General features: G+C 41.6%; 1 protein-coding gene across 4 annotated transcripts in view; it reads right to left on the bottom strand.

Annotated features, from left to right (window-relative positions):
- Positions 1 to 23,960, bottom strand: part of ITPRID1 (ITPR interacting domain containing 1) — a 109,142-nt gene that overhangs the window by 63,055 nt on the left and 22,127 nt on the right. For all 4 annotated transcript variants that reach the window (XM_059171498.1, XM_059171497.1, XM_059171500.1 and 1 more), the window contains 5 exons: positions 15,306 to 15,487; positions 13,962 to 14,010; positions 13,585 to 13,628; positions 4,114 to 4,165; positions 1,229 to 1,315 (listed from right to left, as the gene is read on the bottom strand). In XM_059171498.1, coding sequence (XP_059027481.1) covers positions 1,229 to 1,315; positions 4,114 to 4,165; positions 13,585 to 13,628; positions 13,962 to 14,010; positions 15,306 to 15,465 — 392 coding nt within the window. In that variant the 5' untranslated portion in view covers positions 15,466 to 15,487. The remainder of the gene's footprint in view (positions 1 to 1,228; positions 1,316 to 4,113; positions 4,166 to 13,584; positions 13,629 to 13,961; positions 14,011 to 15,305; positions 15,488 to 23,960) is intronic.

Here is a 23,960-nt window from a genome sequence, read left to right as displayed (position 1 = left end):
ACATTACCCAACATCACGTTCACACTTTCTTATGTAACATAGAGATGGGGTGCTTTGCCTCCCGATTCGATCAAGGAAGAAAAGACAAGCCAAAAACTCTTATTGGAGGGCTTAAATGGCTGAGGTTGGATATCCTAATCATTGGAATAACTGGAGAACAGGGGTACCAATCCCTTGATATCTTTTTTTAATTTTTTATTTTTATTATTATTTTTAAATTAACATATAATGTATAATTAGCCCCAAGGGTACAGATCTGTGAATCGCCAGGTTTACACACTTCACAGCACTCACCATAGCACATACCCTCCCCAGTGTCCATAATCCCACCACCCTCTCCCCCCCCCACCTCCTTCTCCCCATCCCTTGATATCTTAAAACATAAAAATGTTTCAAGGGAGAAAAAAATTCTTGCAAGAAATCTAAATTGCATCTGAAAGGTTTAATCTGTGATCATATTGACCTCATTGTACACATTTTTATCCCTGCTCATTTATACAAATATTTATTGAACATTTATCACATTCTATGCTCTCTGCTAGTCACCCATGGCACAAAAAGGAATAGGGCATAGTTCTGCCTTTCAGAGGCTTACAACCTCATGTCTAAGAATGCATTTACTGATTGATTTGTCACTAAACATATTTTTAATATCATTAACTCTTCTTATTTATATTTAATTATGCAAGAAACACATACATATATTCACCTTGTTAAAAAATTATTATATTATACATAAAGCTCTCTTTCCCTTTAGCCATTACACCTATCAATCCTGACTCCTTTCCTGCTAAATTTATATTTATCCTTCTGGATATTTTTCTGTTACATATATGCTTTCTAGTTGTCACTGGTTCAATCTATAAATAGTAGCATACTCTAGGTGTCTTTCCACATCTTGTTTTTTTCTCCTGAAAAATATGACTCAAAGATTGTTCTAAGCTAATGTATATAGTTCTCTCTGCCTATTCCTTTTATCATTGTATAGAATTCCATAAAATGGGTTGGCCAATTGTCTGTTTGGCCATCTCCCCATGGACAGATATTTAGTTCGATGTCACTGAATCTTTTACCTTGTTCTTGCAAGTTGGAATTTTGAAAACCCTTTATTCATTCTCTCATCTGTTCATTCAACAAGTTATTTCTCAGGGACCTATTTATAATTTCATAAAATCTACTGTCACACTGAATGATTTCTCTGGTTGACAAGTGCCTGGAAATCACATACCTTTGTGGGAGACTTGCAGCAGAATGGCAAGAGTTGAAACTGGTCCCTCTGGAAAGGGTGGGAGTTTCTGAAAACGGATGCAGAGATCTACAGTTGGGGAAAATACCAACGATGAGCTGTGTTGATTTAGATAGTCCCCTGGGAGATCATTGTGAATCTTTCCCTTCCAGGGCGAACATTTGCATTTCCTCCTCATTTCTAATAATCCCATAATGGCCACACCTTTGAGGAAGAGAGAGCATGCCGTGGAGAAGCTGCTCCTCTTTCCAAGAGTGTCTTGTTACAGAAGGTGTGAGAATTTAAGTGTTAGGTGCCCGCTAGTGCTCATTATAAAGGTGACAGAATGTCTCACTTTTGACAGATGGCAAATCATTGGGGAACCTTTCAGGAACACAGCTCTGCTAGGCACCAACTTTCTGAAGAAGTTAAAATTGTGTGGTGAAAGAGGTACGGTGAGCCGTCACTGACGTGACTCCGTCTTAATTCCCATAATGGTGAAAGGTTCCATATTGCACGGTTCACAATCTTTCAGTGCTGTCTCCTGGGCTCCGGGGGCCATCCATATGCAATAGTAACCAACTCCTCTACTACCACACAAAAAAAGTGTCACTCTATCCAAAGAGGCCTGCCTTACAAGTCCTTTGGAAGCACTTCCAAACAGAATGAAACCCTGTTGTCACATAGTTCAGTGTTACAGAGCTCGGATACAGCATCAACACATCCATCCTCATCAGTCATAACAGCCAGGTGGCACGAGATTGGAATTAAGCAAAGAGCACCATGTAGATATCAAGTTTCCCTAAGAGACAAAGTTGTCTTGAATTTGCCTTAGTCCTCAACCCACAGGTGGTCAGAATAGCTGGTCTTTGCCTCTTCGTTCAGTTGCTTCTCCACGTTAAGGTGGAGAAAGTATATGTTTCTGAATAATAAAGATTCTGGTTTTAACAGAGGGTTGAGTTTGCTGGGAGCCCTGACGAGATGCAGAAGATATCCTTTTATTTATTGCCTCCCCTCAGCTTGTATTAAGCCTGCCATATTTCTGTTTCATTCTGGGTTTGAGGATCACACCTCCCTTTGTAACATTCATCAGAGCCACTCAGAAACTGCAGGCCTAGGATCCAGGAGAATCCCTGTAGAGTCACAGTTCTAAGCAAACCAGGAGAGCAGAAGTGAGTCACTGACCTTGGCTTTCATTTTCCTCTTCAACAAAATGAGAAAGTTGCCTGAGAGACTTCTAGGGTCCCTTAGGGCTCTCTGATTCTGTGGGCAACAAAAATAGCTAATCTGCTCAGAGGGGAAGACAGACAAAGTAGCATTTTGATTGTGAATTGGTGGGACTCACAGAGAGACAGTATTGAATATTTGGTCTTCAATGAGTTGAGATTATGTTGAAAATGCAAGGGTGGCTGAGGCATGGGAACAGAGTTCCCAGCTTCAAAAAGCTCACAGTCTATGATAGTGGTTCTTAAACCAGAATGTTTCTCAGAATCATCTGAAGGGTTTGCAAAAACACAGATTTGTGAACCCTACTTCCAGATTCCCTGACTCAGAGTGTCTGGGATGGGCCTCAAAAATTCTCAAGGCTATTAAGTTTTGAGGTGATGCTCTTGTCCCCACTGTCAGGCACCACCTTGAGACTTAGTCTACCTTCATATTAAGAGATTCTCACTGCTCTCTACCTGTAACATTGGAAATCTTATGCACAGGTGACCCTTGAACAACATGGGGGCTAGGGGCACTGACCCCCACCATAGTCAAAAATCTATGTATAAGCTTGGACTCCCCTGATACTTAATGGCTAATAACCTACTGTTGACCAAAAGCCTTACTGAGAAGAGTCAACTAGCACATATTTTATATGTCATATACAAAAAATTGTCCTTACAATAAAGTAAGCTAGAGAAAAGAGAACGTTATGAAGAAAATCAAAAGGAAAACACATTTATAGTAATGTATTCTACTTATAAAAAATCTGCATAGCAAAATACTTCAGTTGGAGAAGGACAAATACCATGTGATTTCGCTCATATGTGGAACCGAAGACAGAACAAATGAACAAACAAAGGAAAAAAAGATAAACATAAAGTCCCAGACTCTTAAATACAGGGGAGGTGAGTGCCAGGAAGGGTGAAAGAGAATTAAGAGTACACTTATCTTGATGAGCACCGAGAAATGTAGAGAATTAGTGAGTCATTACATTGTACACCAAAAACCAAAACTGTGCGGTAATTATACTTGAATTTGAAAAGAAGTCTGCATGTAGGTGGACCCACACAGTTCAAAGCCATGTTGTTCAGAAGTCAACTGTCTTATTGCCCAGAAAAGAGCATGGTGATGAATAACACTGACTATGTGAGAATACGAAAGCAACTCTTTCATGAACAGGTTCTTCTGGACAGTTGTCTTATAGTCAAATGCCTTTTATGCATGTGTTTTTTTTTTTTAATTTTATTTATTTACTTGAGAGAGAGAGAGAGAGAAAGAGAGAAAGCATGAGAGGAGAGGGTCAGAGGGAGAAGCAGACTCCCTGCTGAGCAGGGAGCCCGATGTGGGACTCGATCCTGGGACTCCAGGATCATGATCTGAGCTGAAGGTGGTCGCTTAACCAACTGAACTACCCAGGCACCCCGTGCATGTGTTTTAATTAAATTTCTTCCCCACCCCTATGCCAGCGTTCGTTGATTGAATTTGCTCACCCTTTTATGACATTGAAAGAACCTCTAGCTCTCTCAAGGGTTGTGAAAGCATCGTGGGTGCTGTAGCTAAACCAGTGACAAGATCCCAAGCTCCATGGTGGTATTAAGAAGTCTCCTCATTTCCATTTCATTTGTGAAAGATGTGGCTCTAAAATACTCGAGTGAAGCCACACGGGTCCCACCACCTACCTCATATAGTCCTTCACGGTCATGTGCACCATTTCTTGTTCATGTAAAGAAACTGTAACAAAGAAAGATTGGAATTAATCAAAGCTTCATTTCTTTTAAGAAGCTTCATTTCCTTTAAGATAGAAGATTTTCTGGTCCTCGTCTGAATGAAGATGGGATTGATTTCCGTATCTGAGATGGTATCAGCATGAGGTAGAAGGCATCCCTGCAGCGAACAAGACAGAATGTAATTAATGGCTAAATGGTGTGACAACAACGTGAAGAAATGTACTTGTTCAGTCAAGATGGAAGTCGGTGGCAAAGGAAGTAGCCTGCAAAGGTTTCATGGAGAAACTGGTACGTGTCTTGGATTTTTAAGAAGGGGTAGAATTTGATAAAAGGAAAAGAGGTGTGGCCAAGCACAAAGTGTGTCTGTAGCAAGTCTGATGAGAGCATAGGGCATTTTGGAAGACTCACTCATGGTCCACAAGATGAAGGAGTGAGTGTGGGGACAAGCAAAAGGATACACGGAGGACCCCACTGTTGTCCAGCACCCGCCATGCATTTCTATCTCCTAATCCTCATGACAGTCTTAAATTTAGGACCTATCCTGATTTTTCAGATTAGGAAGCAGACTCATAGGAGTCGAGTAATAAGCCCGGGATCACACAGTCAAAAGTAGCAGGTCTGGGAATACATCGTCACCTTGGTGATTGATTATAGCAATAACAGCATCATTTATTTAATGTTAACTTTATAGGATGCAGTGGGCTAAGCATGTTGTATGCACCGTCCCTGTTAATTCGTACGACAAATCTATGAAATAGGTATTATGAATCCCCACTTAACAGAGAAGCAAACTGAGGCTCAGAGAGATTAAATGTATTTCGCACGGCCAGCAGGACGCCACAGCTTATTTTTATTTGTTGCTGTTGTTTCTTTTCAAAACACCACACTGCCAACAGCATGTCCGGAGCTTATCTGAAAACCAGAAAGAGGAGTTTATATGTATGTGTCGGGACATGGATTTTGAGCACACGAATAAATGTGAGAGAGACGATGCCGACAGTCCATTTGTCTGGTTAGTGGTGCTGAGGACAGATTAGAAGAGCTCAGTACTGGGAGGCTCCAGAACGAGCCGTGGCAGCCTTCAGGATCTGTGTCTCGATGTAATGCTACGGCAGCAGACGTATGCAGAGGGAAACCTTCAGAACATGGGCCAGTTCCTCCGAAAGTTCACCAGCCTTCTCATTTCCTCTCACAGTGGCTTTTTCTGGGTGCGAATGTGTGACATGTATAAAACTGGAAATGTCGCCACCCAGCACTCCCCTGAGAAAGTATAAATTTTTCACTGTAAGAAATACATGCAGGTGGGGAGAAATTTTGGAAAAACAAGCCTAAATGATTGAAACATTAAAAAAAAAAAAAAAGGTTGAAAATAATAAAGGGCTCCTCAGTCTAGAGCCAGAGTTCTTGTCTGGGTAGGATACTATGAACAGATCTCTAGGTATCTGTGACCTTGGCTCTGAGTGCCAAAATTTGAGGGTGGAGATAAGAACATGTGTAGTTTCCAGCTGTTTTTTCAAAGGCTCAGTGACCCTGCTGAATGGGACAAGAACACTGGTCTAGAAAGATAAAAACTTGAAGCATATCATGAGGTATGGGCAGACAGTGAGTACTTAACTAAGCCCAGAACACACAACTACAGTTTTAAAAGGTAGCGAGAGTGCAGTTTCCATGAATCTCTGCCCTATGGAACAAATAGAACTCTGTCACCTGAGAGTCACAGGGAGTGAAAAACATAAACCCACGATGTGCCTTTCCAGTGCTGGGCCAAGCGGTTGAGAGTCTCACAAGACAGAATGAAAGTATTATCCCTTGCCTGTTGGAGGGTTTGTTGGGTTTTAGTTTAGTTCAGTTGTAGTTGTTTTTCCACTTTGCTAATTTGTAAGATAAACTTCCTGGGCTTGTCAGGGTTGGGTCCTTGTTCCCTCTGTCCCTCTTCAATAATGAACCTGAACCAAGAGGCACCAGCTGGCAGCCCAGTTCTCTCCAGTCCTGGGGTTCCTAGAATTTCCTTACAACTCGAAGATAAGGCAGTGTCGGCCCAGATCTCTTCGGAAAGCAATGCATCGGAGGCCACGTGTGTGGCACACATGTGCAGTCTCCATCCTACTCACTTGGTTCATAAGCGGTTATCCTCCTGGCTCCTGGGAGCATTTGAGTCCGCTGCCTCTGAGCACAGGAATTTGACACCTAGGGAATGCCACCATGGGACAGACAAACTGCTCCTGGTACCCTGCATTTCCTCAAGCTTCTGTAGGCATCGTGCTCCAGGCTGAAGGCGAGACACCTGCGAAATGTGCCTGTATCCATCCCATAAGGCCCTGCCTGCTAGGGTCTCCTTACTTCCTTCTTGTATTTCTAATGGTTTGGTCTCATTATTTTTCTCCATTTTTTTTCACCTTCTATGACAGTCTTAGTAGGTTTTTAAAACCAGATTTTACTCTTTAAAAGCAATGGTGGATGGATGAAGAAAAAAAAAAAAGAAAAAAGAAAGAAGGAAAGAAAGAAAGAAAGAAAGAATCATAATAATGTCCTCCTCTCCCCAAGGCTCAAGGCTCATAAGGGTTGAGTTGGAAGAGAATCAAAGTAAAAAAAAAGTTCTCCGCTTTACTCACTACATCCCATCGCATGGGTTAAAATGCCAGTTCTGAGTCTCCAGCCGCCCTCCCGACTGTGAGGTGGACTTCTGCCATCTGAGGCAGCAGACACCACACTTAACCCTGCAAACTGTATTACTGTGGAAGATGTAGTGAGATATGCAGAAGGCACTAATTAGCACCTTTATTGGCTTAGAAAGCATTTTTTATTTTGGTTTTCCTAAGCATTTCTGACTGATTCATGGAAGACATTTGGTTCTTTGGAATATCGTCCAATAGACTAATCAAATTACATTTTCACAGGGCTCTAAAATAATAGCATTCTGCAGCTTTCTGTATGTTTAACTCCTGCATGACCAAGACGCAGAGCAGAGGCCCTCGGCAGCGTTTATTTCTCCCAATTTGTTTATGATTTCAATCTACACTCTTACAAAATAAAAGATTCTTCCTTCTCCCTGACACTCAACCTCAAGACCTTGTAGGCAGCCATACTCTGCTCTTCTCTGTTCGCCTAGCTGCTTATTTCCCGGATGCAGCTGACTCCTCCTTTTTCTTCCAGCGTGGAGCCCCAGCCCCAGAGACCTCAAGCCCGAGAGTTCTCAAAAGAGTCTTCCCAAGATGTGCCCCTTCTTTCCTCTCGCCAAGATAAACAGCGGAATCTGTCATCTTTTTCCTCAGAAACCATTCAAAACTCACTCTAATAGACATGGCAAGTGTGTAACACGCCTGGTTCAATTCCCCAGTGCTGCACCTATGGCAACTATCACTAATTATTCATGACCTTCTGTTCAGGTGAACAAAGACACGGTCTTGAAATCCTCCCAACACAGACCCCAGTTACGACTACCTCTCCTTTGACTAGAACCTGAGATGATCGTCATACATCGTGTGGTTCCCTCTTTCTGGATTTTAAGGCGTTTACAACCAGACAACAACCTATTTACCAGAAGAATTTCCACCTTTGTTCCCCAGCATGAAACCATTTCTCTAGTTTGACCGTCTTCTATATGCTTTCCTGCACACATTTGGTTTTCTTTTCATTCCGTGCCTTTGTTCTAGCTCCTTGAACCAAGTGACATTGTCTTCCTTTGCCTCTTTGTTTTTTTTTCAGAACCACATTGCTCTTTGACTAGCTCAAGTCACTCTTCTTTGAAAATTTCCCAATCTGAGTCACATCAGCTTCATTATGGACTAGTTGTACGAAGGTCTTTTGTTGACTAGCTTTGGGGAAATCAGATGTGTTAGAGATCGTTCCTACCTCAGCAGGAATTACAATTTTGTTAGTGAGGCCGCTCGTATCCCTAATAATTTGAGGAAGCACGGGCCAAGTACCATATGGGTGGAACCCAGCACGGATGTGGCAGGTGTGCAGAAGAGAACTTGAGGCTCTTAGTGCGGGTGTCAGGAAGCCCCTTACAGAGAATGGGGGACCTGAGGCATGGTTCAAAAGAAAGCAAGAGGAGAACAGAACAAGAAAGACTTTATGGCAGGAGGCATGGATGAAGAAAGATGAAGCATCAGGATGGCAATGAAAGGGGATAAGATAAGAGGGTCTTGTGAAACATGGGCACAGTTATATTAAGATTGCAACGGTCCTGGGAAGTCAGCATGACATATGTAAGAGCAGGAGCCATGCATTCTACATCTTTGTATTCTCCACCAGCACAGTGCTTTCTTTTTTTAGAGAGAGAGTGTGTGCCGAAGGAGAGATAATCCCAAGCAGACCGCATGCCCAGTGGAGAGCCCAATATGGGGCTTGATCTCACGACACTGAGATCACAACCTGAGCTGAAATCAAGGTCAGATCCTCAACTGACTGAGCCACCCAGGCGCCTCTCTACCAGCACAATTCTTTGCTCTGGGTGCTTCTGTTTGATAAGGATTAAAGGAGCATCTCTTATGTTTAACTGGATTTGCATCGACCTCAGCTTCTAGGCCACAGATTTTAGAATTTGATTTTGTAGTTCTTATTGAGTAAATTCCTTCTGGAAAGGGTAATTTTATTGCTCAAGGACCTCTCTGGGGATTGGAGAAGATATATCTAAATATCAAAAGGACAAATAAATTAACCACCCACCAAGTAATCAATGCATCCAAGGCGATCTTTGACAAAAGCTTTTTTTTTTTTTTTCTGTAAACATTGGATCTGTTTTTTCTCCCCTCACAGTTATGTGTGGCTGTGTTATTAAACAAGCACACATTTTATAAAGCTCCCCAGTGACACAGGCATTCATGTAGGTGTCCACCCCAGCAGGGTCACTCCAATGTACTCTCACAGGGCAAAGGTGTCGAAGTCTAATTTGTTCCTTGGTGGTGGAAATGGGCTTGTCAAAGACCAACTTCTCTCCCTAGGCTTTCTTATACATAGTTTTAATATGGACTCTGGGATTAGGAAGAATCAGCAGCCTAAGACAGGCCTTCACATCCATGGCCATGTACCGTTTAGCACCCCAATTGACCTCAAAGAGGTTCTGACTGTCCTTTGTGTTTGTGGTTATAGAAATGTCCACAGATCCTCAGAGAGCACAAACTGAGAATCAAACTTGCGTTTGCTTCTGTTGTTGGTGACAAGTATGAGGAGCCGATCTGCACCAGTGGTGGTGGTTCTCGGAAAGAGAAAAGCCAAAAAATGGAAGGATGCCCATAAGGGTCTTCCCTATAAGTCACCCACGTGCACAGAGCAGACAAGGCTCTGGAGATACTAAGAAGACCGCCAGACCACTCAGCCAAGATGGCCAATATTTGTCAGAAGACAGGACAGACAGCGAGACACCATCCTTTGTGAAATACTTCAGTGAGTCATGGGAGGCAAGCAGCCAGCCAACCTTCATGTGGCTTTTCAGAGGAATTATTTGATGCACCTTTTTTTTTTTGACATAAAAAAATTAGTTCTACTCTTAAAAAATGTAAATCCCGGAGGACTGTGTTGTGGCTCTGAAGACAGGTGCATCAGAGCCAGGTGACCTGGAGAGTCAGTAAACTCGGCCACAATGCTCACCCTCTGACTTTCCTCACAGCGAGATAGATGCAGGCCTTGCTTTCCTGCTGGGGGCTCCCGTGCGTAGCACACAGCGTAAATGACCTGGGCCTCTGGAGAGGCAATGCGGCTACTGAGTCAGACAGATTCAAATTCAAATCTTGACCTCCTTACCTACTCACTGGCCTACTTTGGGCAAGTTACTTAACCTTTCTGAGTCTCATTTTCCTGCTTGCAAAAGTTAGTGACTGTAATATTTACCTTGGGAGATCTCGGTTTGGGTAAAAGAGATGATATAGGTGAGGTACCTAGGCTGTGTGCTCTTCACACATATTCCTTTCTCTCCCCTCCTAGTTCTCCTGACGAAGATGCTGAAGTGCCCAGAGTTAAGGCTTTCATCTAGCATAATGGTACTGAGCACAATGGGAAATGGGCCAGCCAGATTCTAGGAATTTTTTGCTTGTTTGTTTTTTAAGGATTTTACTTATTTATTTGACAGACAGAGATCACAAGCAGGCAGAGAGGCAGGCAGAGAGAGAGGGGGAAGCAAGCTTCCTGCTGAGCAGAGAGTCCGATGCGGGGCTGGATCCCAAGACCCTGAGACCATGACCTGAGCCGAAGGCAGAGGCTTTAACCCACTGAGCCACTCAGGTGCCCCAGGCCAGATTCTAGTTTAATGAAAATGAGACTTTAGGTGACCACAAAGCAGCATGAAAGCCAGAGTCACCATAAAAGGCCAACACCCCAACTTGGCCATCTCTAAACTCACAAGGAATTCAGCAATAGGACCCCTAAAGCCTTATGCCAACTACCCCCTTCCCATTTTATTTGGGACTCAGTCCAAGACCTGGAGGCCACTAGAATGCTTCCTACAGAGGGCCCTGTGTCATCTATAAGAAGAGCAACCACTTGGATCTCGTTGCTGCTTCATTGTATGAAGGGCTCAGGCATGATCAATGAGGGAAACCAGCCTTAGAATATATTCTACTTGTACTGGGTTGAATCAAACTTCTGTATCAGAAATCTTATTTTATTTTTAAAAAAATTTTTAAAGATTTTATTTATTTTCTTGAGAGAAGAAAGAGAGAGCGTGCACAAGTGGAGTGAGGAGCAGAGAGAGAAGCAGACTCCCCTCCAAGCAGGAAGCCTGATGTGGGACTCGATCCCAGGACCCGGAGATCATGACCTGAGTTGAAGGCAGATGCTTAACTGACTGAGCCACCCGGGCGCCCCTGAAATCTCATTTTAGATTGTGTCTTTTATTTAGAAATAGGGTTTTTGTAGATATAATTAGTAAAGGTGAGGTCATACTGGATTAGGGTGGGTCTTATGTCCTTATGAAAAGACAAAAGCTTTCCCCCCACAGGGAAAAGCGGCTGTGTGGAGATGGAGGCAGAGAAAAGAGGACTGTCACCGCAAGCCAAGGAATGCCCAGAATTTTTGGGAGCCACTTGCCACTAGGAAGAGGCAAGGGAGGATTCTTCTCTAGACCCTTCAGAGAGCGCATGACCTTGTCGCCACACCTTGATTTCAGACTTCCAGCCTCCAGAACTGTGAGAGAACAAATTTCTGTTCGAAGCCATCGAGTCAGTGGTACCAAATTACCTAGGAACGAATGTACCACTCTGGGTAATGCTAGGATTGCACAAGTTGTTCTGGGATTTTCCCTCAGGTCGCGACCCCTCTTTTCTCTTCTCTTCAGTTTCTTTTCATCTCACCACAGTTCTTCTCCTTGCCACCCTCACCACGACCTTCAGGTTACCAGCTTGTCCTGTTCTAGTTTCCACATGTTTTAAGTATGACCGCTGGCTTCTCTGAACTCCGCATTTATTGGTCTCATCGTGGCTGTGACCTGCACGCAGAGGGCTGATGGGACGCTGGGCTTCGAGTTCCTCTGCCCCCTTCTAACCAGATGGGCCCCCAAGTCACAGTGCTTGATCACTCTGTGGCCCAGAATCTTCACCTACAAAGCTCAGATGAATACCAGCCTTGCTCCCACACAGGTTACGGAGTTTAAAATATGATAGATCATAAAGAGCCTTGTAAAAGTGAAGGTTCAATTAAACTTGTAAGAGGCTACTCCATTATTATTAAAACCCTCGCTGAAGATAAAGGACCTGGCAAGTGGGAACTGTGCATTTCTGCTGGCTAGCCCGTCTTTCCTCCAGCTTTACACCTCCTGTCTGTGCCTTTACACTTCATCGACTTGATTCAAAGGTGGAAAGACCATGGTGTCTCATGATGTCTCTTTCTGGGAAATGAAGCTTTTAATAATACAGTTACTGACAACCCCAGAGTTAGTACCAGGCTTCCCACCATGCCCTGGGCAAGATGAAACATCAGGGGAATCTGACATCTCATCCTGGCTACATTTCTTAAGTCCTTCCCTTCCCTTCCCTGCCATATCTTTCCCTTTCCCCTTTTCCTTCCTTCCTTCCTTTTTCAAGATTTTATTTTTAAGTAATAAATACCCAGTGTGGGCCTAGAACTCACAACCTCAAGATCAAGTCACATGCTCTACCAATGAAGCCAGCCAGGCACCCCAAGTTCTTGCCTTTTCTTGATTCTGTACTACTATAAATAGAGAATTCAGTTTATTGGCAAACATCTTCAGAGATGTGGGGATTGTGGAACTTTTATATTAAAAAAAAAATAAAGAAGCTTGGAGAAAGAGGAAATTTCAATGATATACTTGGTTTTTTGTTTTTATTTTCAGTAAAGAAAAAAAAAGTCTAAATTTAAACTAGTTTGTAGCCAGTGGTCAATCTTAATTTAAGATGTCAGTGAAGGAAGTAAAATAATTAAAACCAGCCAAGTAAGTAACCAGCAGACTAATAGTTTTCCCCTCTAATCATTAAACTCTTAATTTATGTCATTTTTTTAAACATACATTATTTATGGTGTTTCCTCAGTTTTAAAACACGCATTTTGTCACATTTTAACGTCTATGAAATCAGGAAGTGTCTTGCAGTCAGTGTTGCCTTTCATTTATAATTGCCAGGGCTTGCTGTTTCATTTTCCTGAGTAGTACTTAATATGTGAATGTATTTTTCTTCCTTCCTTCCTTCCTTCCTTCCTTCCTTCCTTCCTTCCTTCTTCCCTTCCTTTCTCTCTCTCTTTTCCTTTCATTTTTAAGTACTCTGTATATCCAAGGTGGGGTGCCAACTCACAACCCCAAGATCAAGTGTCACATGTTCCACCAACTAAGCCAGCCAAGGTGGGGGTAGGGGGCACTGTGAGTGCATCTTTCAATTGTATTTCTATGAAATACAGTATTTTCTTTAAAGAATGTGGGAACTGTGAGATCTGCAATTAATTTCTTTTTCTTTTTATAATATTCTTATCAAATCTCAGTGTAACAAGTGTGATACATTCTCTGCGTCAGAAATACATACTTTCACTGTTTGCCATAGGATTCAGTCATCTGTTCTTTTTGAGAACAAATGCACCATTAGAAAGGGAGGATATAATTTTGAGACTGGAGGATAGAAAGAAACTAGATTTAGACATAAAAGTACCATACAGTGAGAGGAAAAGTTAGACTATTGCATTTCCATAATTACATCCTTGCAAAATGTCTTCATAGAACCCAGTGAGTTTTCTGGTAGAGTCTGAGCTAATGATGTGGCAGGAGGCCTGGTTTGCAACCCCACATGCTGCTGATGACCCCATCCTTCCTGAGACTCTGATTTATATATCAAACAAAGCAATTGAGCTGGATGGTTTTCGAGATCCATTACATTTCTAGAAAGCTCTGATAATTCTCATTTTAAGAAGATTTATTCACATAAACGTTTTAACAATTTTACTCAGGTCCACAAAGCCTAAATGATTCTGGTTCTCTTATCTTACCAGTGTGGTCGATGACTTGCTGAAAGTTTTCATTTACAGAGACCCTATAAAGAAACAAAAATATTGCGAGTCAAACAATGTGTACAACTCAATTATACTAAATTGCATTTTAATTAAACAGATGAGAGTAAATGCAAAACTAGGCTTTATTACAGGGGGACTTTTTAAAAGCAATCAACAGCCAGGGACTGGAACAGTATTCTGTTGAGTACTTTCAAATTGATATATAACTTTTGCAATAATAGAGAGATCCTTCATACACTCAGTTAAAATGAAAAGGTAGGCCTGCCTGTCTCACCTTGCCCCAGAAGAGTTACCCACATTGTTTTCACAGATTTTTGCAAGAGATATGTGTAAAGGCACGAAGAAACACTTACAAGAATCCAGAGTCCAGCCACTGCTGAATACTTGCTTGTTTGGAATCTTCTATGAAGGGGAAAGAAACAGACCATCAATCAAAGCACACCAGTTAAAATAACGCTACCCTATTATCCAGCCACCACCCATAGCTCTATTTCCTACATAGTTACACACTTGTTTTAGAAGGCATATTTATTTATTTTCCCAAGGCAAAAGTTCCTGCTTTCCATAATCAGTCTTTCCTGAGAATGAAGTATAAACTTGCCAAATGACTGACATCAAAACAGAAAGAGAAAAAGAAAGAAAGAAAGAAAGAAAGAAAAAAGAGAAAGTGTGAAAAGGAAAAAGAATAACACCGAAGTACAAGAGATGTCAGGATAATTTTTAAATTACCTTAGTGTGAACATGAAGAGTGAAAAAGCATACCAGACTTTTGTCTTTCTCTTGTCGGATATAGATAGATCACCATGGACCCTCTCCTTATTGAATCACGTTTACCTAAGGCAGCTAGCCAGTGATGTGTATTTGCAAGGAGTTCTCTGCCAGGTTCTAAACCAAATTTGCTTTCATTCCAGGGACAAATTGCACTACAGTCCCAGGATTGCCAAAGGCATCCTGTGTTAAAAAGGCACTAGTCTTTTAAGGTGGATCTTTGTCACTGGCTTAACCAATAGTGGAGGGGCAAAAAGGAGAGGATAGAAAATCAGTATTTCCCAATAAATATTTCTTTCCTTTCTGGTTGGCTACAGGCTACTCTGGTCTGATTTTCTTTGACTTTATCCTACCGAACAGTGAAGTAACTGACTTAGCCCCTCACAAGGGGTCTGGTGAACCAGAAAGGCCAAGTAGGCAAGCAAGGTGCTTATTTTTCAATTTAGGGACTCTAGAGAGGTAGAATGAATTGGGTGGTGGGCAAAGAAGAAATACTGTCAGTTATATCACTGCTGAGGGAAAAGTGTTTTCCTACTTACGGCTCTTTAAACTATTAAAATTATTACGGATGCTTCATGCAAGACCCAGCAAAAAGAGCCTTTCGATAGAATGTTTGATGTTCTGAAGGAAGCGTCAGGTGTCTGGCATGGATTCCATGCCCCTTCAGGGTCCTGGAGAACTTGAGATGAGGGGACCTTGAAGTAGAAAGGGAGAAGTTGGTCTATTTCCATCAAGAAGATGTGTGTTTTGAATGTGTGTGGGTGGAAGTCAGAAGTACCCATTTCACAGAAGTCTGTAGCATCCTGCCAGGAACACTGGATCTTCAAAGCCAAGTGTTTGTTCCAGAATCATCTGTCCCCAGCCAAGCCCCCATGACCCTCAGCACCCACAGCAGAATGTTTTCAATAGCCCTGAGGGCCTGTTCTCACCCAGTGTGGGGATGATGACACTCTGGCTTTCCTCCTCAGAGCCAGGAGGCAGCTGCTCATCGAGGGGAGTCCACACCCTCTTGGTGGACCTCAGGATCTCTCTCCTGCTCTTTTCTTGGCCTCCTTGGGAGTTGCTGGAACCATGTGACCTCTCCGCCATTGTGAGAGAGCAATTCGGTAAACTGAAACACGGAGACACACAAATCAGACCCCACGAGCCCGCTTTCTGGCTCTCGATTCAGTGAGAAGGAGAAGCCAGAGCGCTTGTAGGCCACCACAGTCTTCTGGAGCTTGGCTCACCCATCTGATCAGAGTTCCCAGTCTCGGTGAGGAAGAATGGTTTCCTCTCGGTGGAGCAGCAGCTGGAGACTGGGGACTAATGTGGCCTTGCCTGTTGTCAGGCCACATCCACCCTCTGGTGGATCCAATTGGGTGGTCGGCAATGTGGATGGGGAGCAAAGAAATGGTGGACTGGGAAGGCACTCCAGCCAGGAAGAAAGATCGAAAGTATTGATTAACATAATCAGTATCCTTCAAGTTTATCCAACGTTACATCTATAAAAATATTTTTAGAGAACCCAAAATGTAAGAAATAAGGGCTTTGGCAACAGGTCAACCTGCATGAGTCTCACCTCTGCAACTCTGTCGCCTTGTGTAAATGATATAATCTTCCTACATTCTCTTATTTCTTAGTTGGGTATAAGTTGTACTGAGTGGTAATTACTGTTGACCTCAGTGAGTACTTATGATGTGCTAGAATCTATGCTGAATTCCATGCATCCATTATCTAATAATTGCCAACAAAGGAAGCAATCTAACTGCCACAATTTCATTGTAAATTGGAAAAGCAGAGGGGTTGCATACCCAAGACAGCCCAATAATGAGCAGTCAAACCAGGCACTGGAGAATAGGGACTGTGCCTTATTTATCTGTGTGTTCCCCAAGCATATTCCTGTGATTAGTAAGCTAGACCATCTAACCGATAGGATGGTTGGGACAGTTAGAATATTAATGAATATATTATGCATACTGCTCAAGAAATATTGACCACGCCCATTATCTCATTTAACCTTTGTTAATATCATTATGAGGCTTGCAGGGTAAGAGGAGGGGACAGAAGCTTAGAGCAGAGGAGTAAACTGTTGCAACTCCCCAGATTATCAGGACATTAAGAAAGAGGGCCTCCTTCTCACTCATCAGTCTGTCTCCAGTATTTGACTGAATTCCCAGCACAGAATAGATGGTAAATAAATACATATAGAGCTAAAGTAGCAAAGCTCGGTTTCAAAACCACACTTTCTGACTAAATCCTTTCCATGGCATCTACTTGAATTTGCATTCATTTATGCTTCAAGTTAAGAGAAATGACTAAATAGTCAAATACCTATTTCAGCAGCATGTCTTGCATCCCTAAACTCACCCAGAGTCACTGGCCCTGTGACTTAAACCATCTTTTCTGATCAGTGTTTAATCGAGGCAAGTCATTCAGATATATTACAAACATTTGAATATTTTCTTTTAAGTATATGTAAGCATTCTGGCTGCAATTGGTAGTGAGAGTTTCCTTCCCTGCTTCATACGTTAGAATTTTGTAATTCAACTGAAGTATAAATACATTTATTGTTACAATAGTAAATTACTGCAAAAATCAGTGACAATGGTGATGGCTATTCATTTTATGATAAAAAAAAGCAAATACTAAGAAATTTCAATTGTTTAAAAATTATGGCAAGGGGTGGACAGGTGAGATCTAAATTAACAGTGAGTCTTTTAGTCAGCCAACTTTAGAAAGTTAACTTTTGGAGGGTGCCTGAGTGGCTCAGTCAGTTTAGCATCCGATACTTGATTTTGGCTCAAGTCAGGTCATGATCTCTGGGTTGTGGGATCAAACCCCACTTTGGGCTATAAGTTCAGCAGGGGGTCTGCTTGAGATCTTCTCTCTCTGTCTCTCTCTCCCTCTGCCCACCTTCAAGGGTTCTCTCTGTCTCTCCAAAATAAATAAATGAATCTTTTAAAAAAAGGAAAGTGAACTCTCAGAATATTCTATGGGAACAAAAAAACGTTAAAAAAATTTTCAAACACAAGACAAAAATAAAATAATAAAAGGCAAAAATGATACAGATAAGATTATATTTCTAACTTTTATTTGGTATAGTAGGATGTATAACACTAGACAAAATCAACTTTAGGAATTGCATTTAATTTCTGGCTATTTAATTTTACACACGCTTTGGCTCTTTTGAGTAAAAAAAAAGTCCTCTTTGGCAATGCCAAGCATCTTGCGTGTGTATTCAACTCCGACAATGCACAATTTCGAAAGGAAGGAAAATCTCCAAAATCGTGCTCAACAAGATTCATGAGAGCTCAGACTCAGTAAGTGCTCAGGGTTTGAAGAAAAGAATAATGATTTATGGAAAAATAAGATACCCCAGAGAGTCCTGCTCCTCCACCAGCCTCGGCGGTAAGTGGGGTCATATTTAGCACAAAAGCTTCTGCTCCGTAGTGGGGGCCAGAGTTCTCAAGCAGCTGAATTCCTCAAATTGCTGCATCTGTATTACAATGTCCAATTTTAACCAAGCTACCACATTTTTTCAAAAAGAACACTGTAAAAATCATCAAAGTTTTCGATAAAAGTGCTGCTTTATTATTGGTCTGTCCCCAAACTTCCGTTCTAAAATGGCACGTTTGACCTTAGCCACCAGGCTCGCACAACCGGTGAGGATATGCTCCCTGCCAGCTCCGTGGTAGTTGGCTTTAGAGCAGTAAAAGCCTGCCAAGAAAAGTGGGAACCTTTGCTAAAGGCGAGGGTCAGGGACCAGTTTGTAAAGAAAAACCCTTTTGTTCCGGTCTGTTTCAGTGGATCACTTTCCGCTTAGTAAACAAATCTGCTTTGGATGCTTCAGTTCTCATGCTGGATGCTCCGGTGTCCTTCTTTTGACCTCCACCGGCTTGACCTGAAGAGCTGTTCTTTGTAAAGGGACAGGGATCAGATGGCAGGTTTCAGGATGTGGTCTCTGTCCAATCCTCTGATTAACCCCTTAATCCCCAGGATCATTTGGAACCAAATTCTTGCCAATGCTGACTTAGTCCAAAGTGAATCTTCATCTCGGATTATGTTTCCGTCTGTGCTTGAAGGTCCCTTCCCTGTCTTCAGATCCTTTTTTATATCCTAATTATAATGCCATTAACCCTTATGTGATTAAGAACTTCCTTTAATATGGGAAATTTCTTAAATTATCATGTTTAATTAAAAAAGAGGATGAAAACCAATATATGCCGCAAGAACTCAATTTTGTAAAAACAAAACTAAAGTGAAGTGTTTTGAAAAGACAAAAAAGAGAAATGTACTGAAATATTATCAAGTTTCTAATTTTTTAAAATACTCAAAATGAGAAAGAAAATTGGTGTTGTTACATTAACTTTACATGACATTGTCTTTCACTTGGGCAAAGGCAACCATGTATGTGAAGCTTTCAGCCCACAGTGAAATCACAGAATTTGATACTTTGATTCTTGAAGCAGGGACAATGGTTACATTCTTGTCCTCTGGGGTTATTTAACTTTTTTCACCTCTCTGCAAATAGGCTGTCTTGCCAAACAGCTTGTTCAGACTGGAGAATAGGAACTGTGCCTTATTTATCTGTGTGTTCCCCATAGATCCCAGCACAGAACTCTGCCCAGGGTAAATAATCTGTAACTGTAAGCTGATTGCTTGGTTATTTGGTAAAGGGACACCAACTGCTTTAGCCAGCGTTCTTGGTTCTTATGTGGTTAAAAGAATAAATGTTTTCAGGTTAGATAACTCCAGATTTTAATCTCAGCTCTGCTGCTTTTCTGACATCTCCTTGGGGAAATTTTCAAACATCTCTGATAATCTATTTCATCTCTGTAATTAGTAGGAAATAACCACTTCATATGGCTGTTGGAAAAAAAATTAATGCAAAATGTATATAAAACAATCAATACCCATATTGATCAGGTTTTTTTTCTTTCTTTCTTTATGTTGCCTCTCTAGGTCACTTTCACGTCGATAACCATCAAGTATAGGAAAAGAATCAACAGTCAATGTAATAGTTGGATTCTTTTTCCATAGGAGATCAATTCGACACTCATAGTTTGTGGATAACCTGTGTCGTCTTGAGATTACTTAGTTTGAATAATTGTGAAGATACAGTTGGAGAGTATGAGAATAAAATATTTCTGTGACCATGAGAATGCAGATTTACCTGAGACTAGAGACTCATATAAGAGTTTGGAAATACCTTCAACTACAGTCTTAATTTCAAGGTTATAACTGATAATTGTAGGCTGTAGTTCTAGCCTTGACCCCACTTGTGAAGGAGACCTGTGCTCAAGAAGAGAACATCATAATGGGAAAAAAATTCCACAAGCATTCTAGGTCCACGGGAATCTCACCATCCCTATGTCTCTACAGTGGATCCTCGTCATGGCTGCCTCTGCTCAAGCCTTCTGTTAAGATCTCAAATGGTGGGCACCTGGGTGGCTCAATGGGTTAAGCCTCTGCCTTCGGCTCAGGTCATGATCTCAGGGTCCTGAGATCGAGCCCCGCATGGGGCTCTCTGCTCAGCAGGGAGCCTGCTTCCCCCACTCCCCCTCTGCCTGCCTTTCTGCCTACTTGTGATTTCTCTATCAAATAAATAAATAAAATTAAAAAAAAAAAAGATCTCAAATGGTGTCCTGGCTTCCTTGCTCCCCTCCACCTGCTATATACAATGACTTTCACCAGCAGAAAAATTTAGGAGAAGTCTACTTAGAGCCATATGCTCCATGAAGACCTGTCCCCTTCCCAATTGTGACATCACTCACAGAGGTTTAAAAAGGAAGCCTTGAGAGCCCCTCATGCTCTGAAAAAGATGATTACCATGAGCTTTGATATCATTCACTTCCCTCCAAAGACTAAGATACCAGCCCTGGGAGGTTAACACTTTAAGAGAACTGATTCATACTTCTTACACTTGGAGACCATAGGACTAATCCCATCATGCCCCTGAACCATGCTCCTGTGGCAGTGGACATTGCCTCATCTGGCCCAATCTCCACCTTCTCCAGGCACTCCCAAACCCTATGCCCTCTGGAATTCAGGGACTGTCACCTACTAAATCCCTTTTATCCTAAGCTCTTCACTGAATGTCCCTTCATGCCCTTTTTCTAATTCAAACCTGAACACGGTTTCCTTTGCCTCTTTCTCAGGCTGTGGCTTTTCTTTTTCCCCCACCCACTGAATAAGGACTGTAATCTTGGAGATAGTATAGAGTTCCTCCACGTTCCTCAATGATGCTTTCAGATCTCATTTCCTCTCTCCTTCGAAGCATAAGCTATCAGACTGTGTTGTCATCAACATCCAGGACACTCACCCTCATTTACTAAAAATGGAATGGTATCTCTGTCATCCTTCTGGAAGATTTCATTGTCAATCTAGATGACCCATCAACACCTGACCACTGAGTTCAATAATCTTCCCACTTTCAGTATCCCTTCCTTCCATTCAGTTCCTATGGTCATACTTCAACACGATAAATGAACAACCTTCAAATTCCCGATTTCAAGCATCCTTTGTCGCCTCTATTTTACTCACAAACTTTGCTTAGATACCATTTTCCTTCCCTATTGGATTGTTTCTTTAAGCTTAGAACATGCTATCATGTCTCTCATCTTAAAATGATTCTCCTTTGACCCTTCAACTTCCCTCCAACTCCTACTCTAGCTTTCTATTTATCTCAAGATGATGCCTGAATTCCTATTTCCACATCTTAGAATAGAGGATCTAAGCTTCAAAATGGGGTATTCCTAGTCACTTGACATCTTCACTTGGATGCTTACATTTTTAACATAATATGTAGCACCCTGAATTCTTTACTCTTTTCTTGACTTCTGCTTGATTCCCTGTATACCTGCCTTTATTCCATTGGCCCCCATCTCAATAAATGGTGTACACTATTCAGGCAGTTGTTCAGGCCAAAAGCTTATGAGTCTTCCTTAGTTCCTCTATTCCTTTTACATCTCACATCAAGTCACTTAAAAGCGGGTGAGAAAGAGGCCCTTACAGTATATCTCACATTGACCTCTGCTGCTGTTAACTGTATGTGAATGAGAACTTATAGTCTCATTTGGATCACATAGCAAATGCTCCCACGTACAGACCTATCCACACCTCCCACTCTCTTATTACCCACCCCAATCAGTATGCTAACACTTAACTATCTGTTCTCATCATTTCAGAATTTTCAGTAGTTTACCACTTCCTCTTAATGGAAACAATCTTTTCATTCCTTTTCTTTCTCTATTTCTCGTTCTTTCTTTCTTTTTAATATATCTTGCTCTCTCAGATATCCTCCTATCTCACTCAAGGCTTTTTTTCTCAAGATCTTTTGTTGGCCTTTCTAAATTTTTTTTAGAGTGGGGGAAGGGGCAGAGGAGAGTGAGAGAGAGAATCTTAAGCAGGCTCCATGCCCAGTACAAAGCCTGACATGCGGCTTGATCTCACCACCCTCAGATCATGACGTGAGTTGAGATCAAGAGTCAGATTCTTAACTGACTGGGTCACCCAGGAGCTCATGACTTTCCTAAATTTTGAGTGTTCAAATCTCAGCCCACTCTTATCTTCTCTATCTACATGCTCTCCCTATGTGAGTATGGCTTTAATTGCTCCTCTGTGATCTAATAGTTTAGTATAAATCACTATAAAATATGTTCACATTGTTTTATAAGTTTGTACTTAAAATTCTGTTTGACCATGTAAGATTTTCTTCAGGACAGAGATCTTAGCTCTCCTATCGTAATTGTAGGATAATGTACTCAATATATGTTTGCTGAATAAATTAATGTTTAAGTGGATGCTAGCAAGGAATTGAGAAGTATCATTGCAAGTTTGGTTATGAAACCTTTGATAAAACTTCGATATTCAGCAATGTTAAAGGTACAACTTGCTAGGAATAGCTATGGTATCAGAGAACAATGTAACCTGAACTAGAAAAATGATCAGATTATTATTTTTTTAAATATTTTATTTATTTATTTGTCAGAGAGATAGAGAGAGTTCAGGCAGGCAGAGTGGCAGGTAGAGGCAGAGGGAGAAGCAGCCTCCCTGCGGAGCAAGGAGCCTGATGTGGGACTTGATCCCAGGACCCTGAGATCATGACCTGAGCCGAAGGCAGCTTGCTTAACCGACTGAGCCACCAGGCATCCCCAAATGATCAGATTATTATACAGATACATATATATTTGCACACATACATGCACATATATTTCAATATATATTCACTACCTCCACTTTGAAGCAAAATTTTCTGGGTTATCACTTGAGGTCCACTTCCACTATTTCAACCAAGATTATCTGAGTAAATACCTTCTTTTACCTTCTTTTATGTGCCTTCCACCAGCTAACAGCAGATGAAAGATCTTAACTCATCACCAGGGAAACAAAAGGTAATTTATTTTAATTAATCAACAAATAGTTCATGACATTTGGGTATGACATTGGGTATGTGGTTTCAAGTTGTCATGGAATGTAATTTCCTCTTGCACAACATATGAAAACTGGATGAAATGAGATGATTCCATAAGATGATTATTCTATTTCTAGTCTCCACATAACCTCTTCATTGACCAATGGAGCTCACATTTTAAAAATATTTTAGGGGCACCTGGATAGCTCAGTGAGGTAGGCCTCTGCCTTTGGCTCAGGTCATGATCTCAGGGTCCTGGGATGGAGCCCTGCATCGGGCTGTTTGCTCAGCCTACTTCCCCCCCTCTCTCTTGCCTGCCTCTCTGCCTACTTGTGATCTCTCTCTCTCTCTCTCTCTCTCTCTCTCTGTGTTAAATAAATAAATAAAATCTTTAAAAATAAATAAATAAATAAGAATATTTTAAAGGTCTGACCATCAAAACTATACAAAGGATAAGAATAAAAACACTGTTCCTATTATTTAGAAGATAACTCAAAAACTCAAGCAAAAAAGCCAGGCCAGGAATGCCCTTCTGCTCTTCCTCCCTGTCCAAGTATCAAAGTCCCATAAATATGGGTAAAGATTTCCAAGTGATTCAGTGAAGTAGAAGCAGAGCCTAGAGAATAGAGTGTTCTGTCAACACTCTGCTAGGAGGAACGCGCAGTCTGTGATGATTCGCTCTGTGGGTGGCTTCCTCCCACTGTGAAATCTGTGAAGGGTGCTCTCTCCTGCCATTTAGGAGCAAGCTAGATTTAAAGACAAGGCAGTTGCACCCAAGTTGGAATCCAGAATCAGTTCTCTCAGACTTGGAGTCTTCATCTTTTGCTGGTGAAATAAGCAAAAGAGTATTAAGATGACAGTCAAGAACCATATCTACAGCTTCCTAGAAACGTGAAATGCCTTTGAGGCTGGGAGCACTGAATCAACAGATTTACCTACTGCGAGCCCTGTTCGAATCCCTTTCCAACTTCAAGGAGATTTTTTCCTTCTCAATGATTCTTTCTTTTTTCATTATTCCTACTCTTGTCTTCTCCGTATTTGCCTTGCCTCATCCTGAGGAAGGAGAATGAAAGGTGGTGGGGCTATCTTCCATTCCCGTAGCATTGCTATCCAGGTTTCTTCGTGTACATCACATTCTGGATGCGCGGACCTGTTTGTTGTTTTCAGCGTGCCCTCCTCTCTGCTGCTG

This window comes from Mustela lutreola, chromosome 4, assembly GCF_030435805.1.
Source record: "Mustela lutreola isolate mMusLut2 chromosome 4, mMusLut2.pri, whole genome shotgun sequence".
Classification (NCBI taxonomy): domain Eukaryota; kingdom Metazoa; phylum Chordata; class Mammalia; order Carnivora; family Mustelidae; genus Mustela; species Mustela lutreola.
Note: the sequence above shows the minus strand (reverse complement) of the source record. Positions and strands in the feature narration are given on the sequence as shown.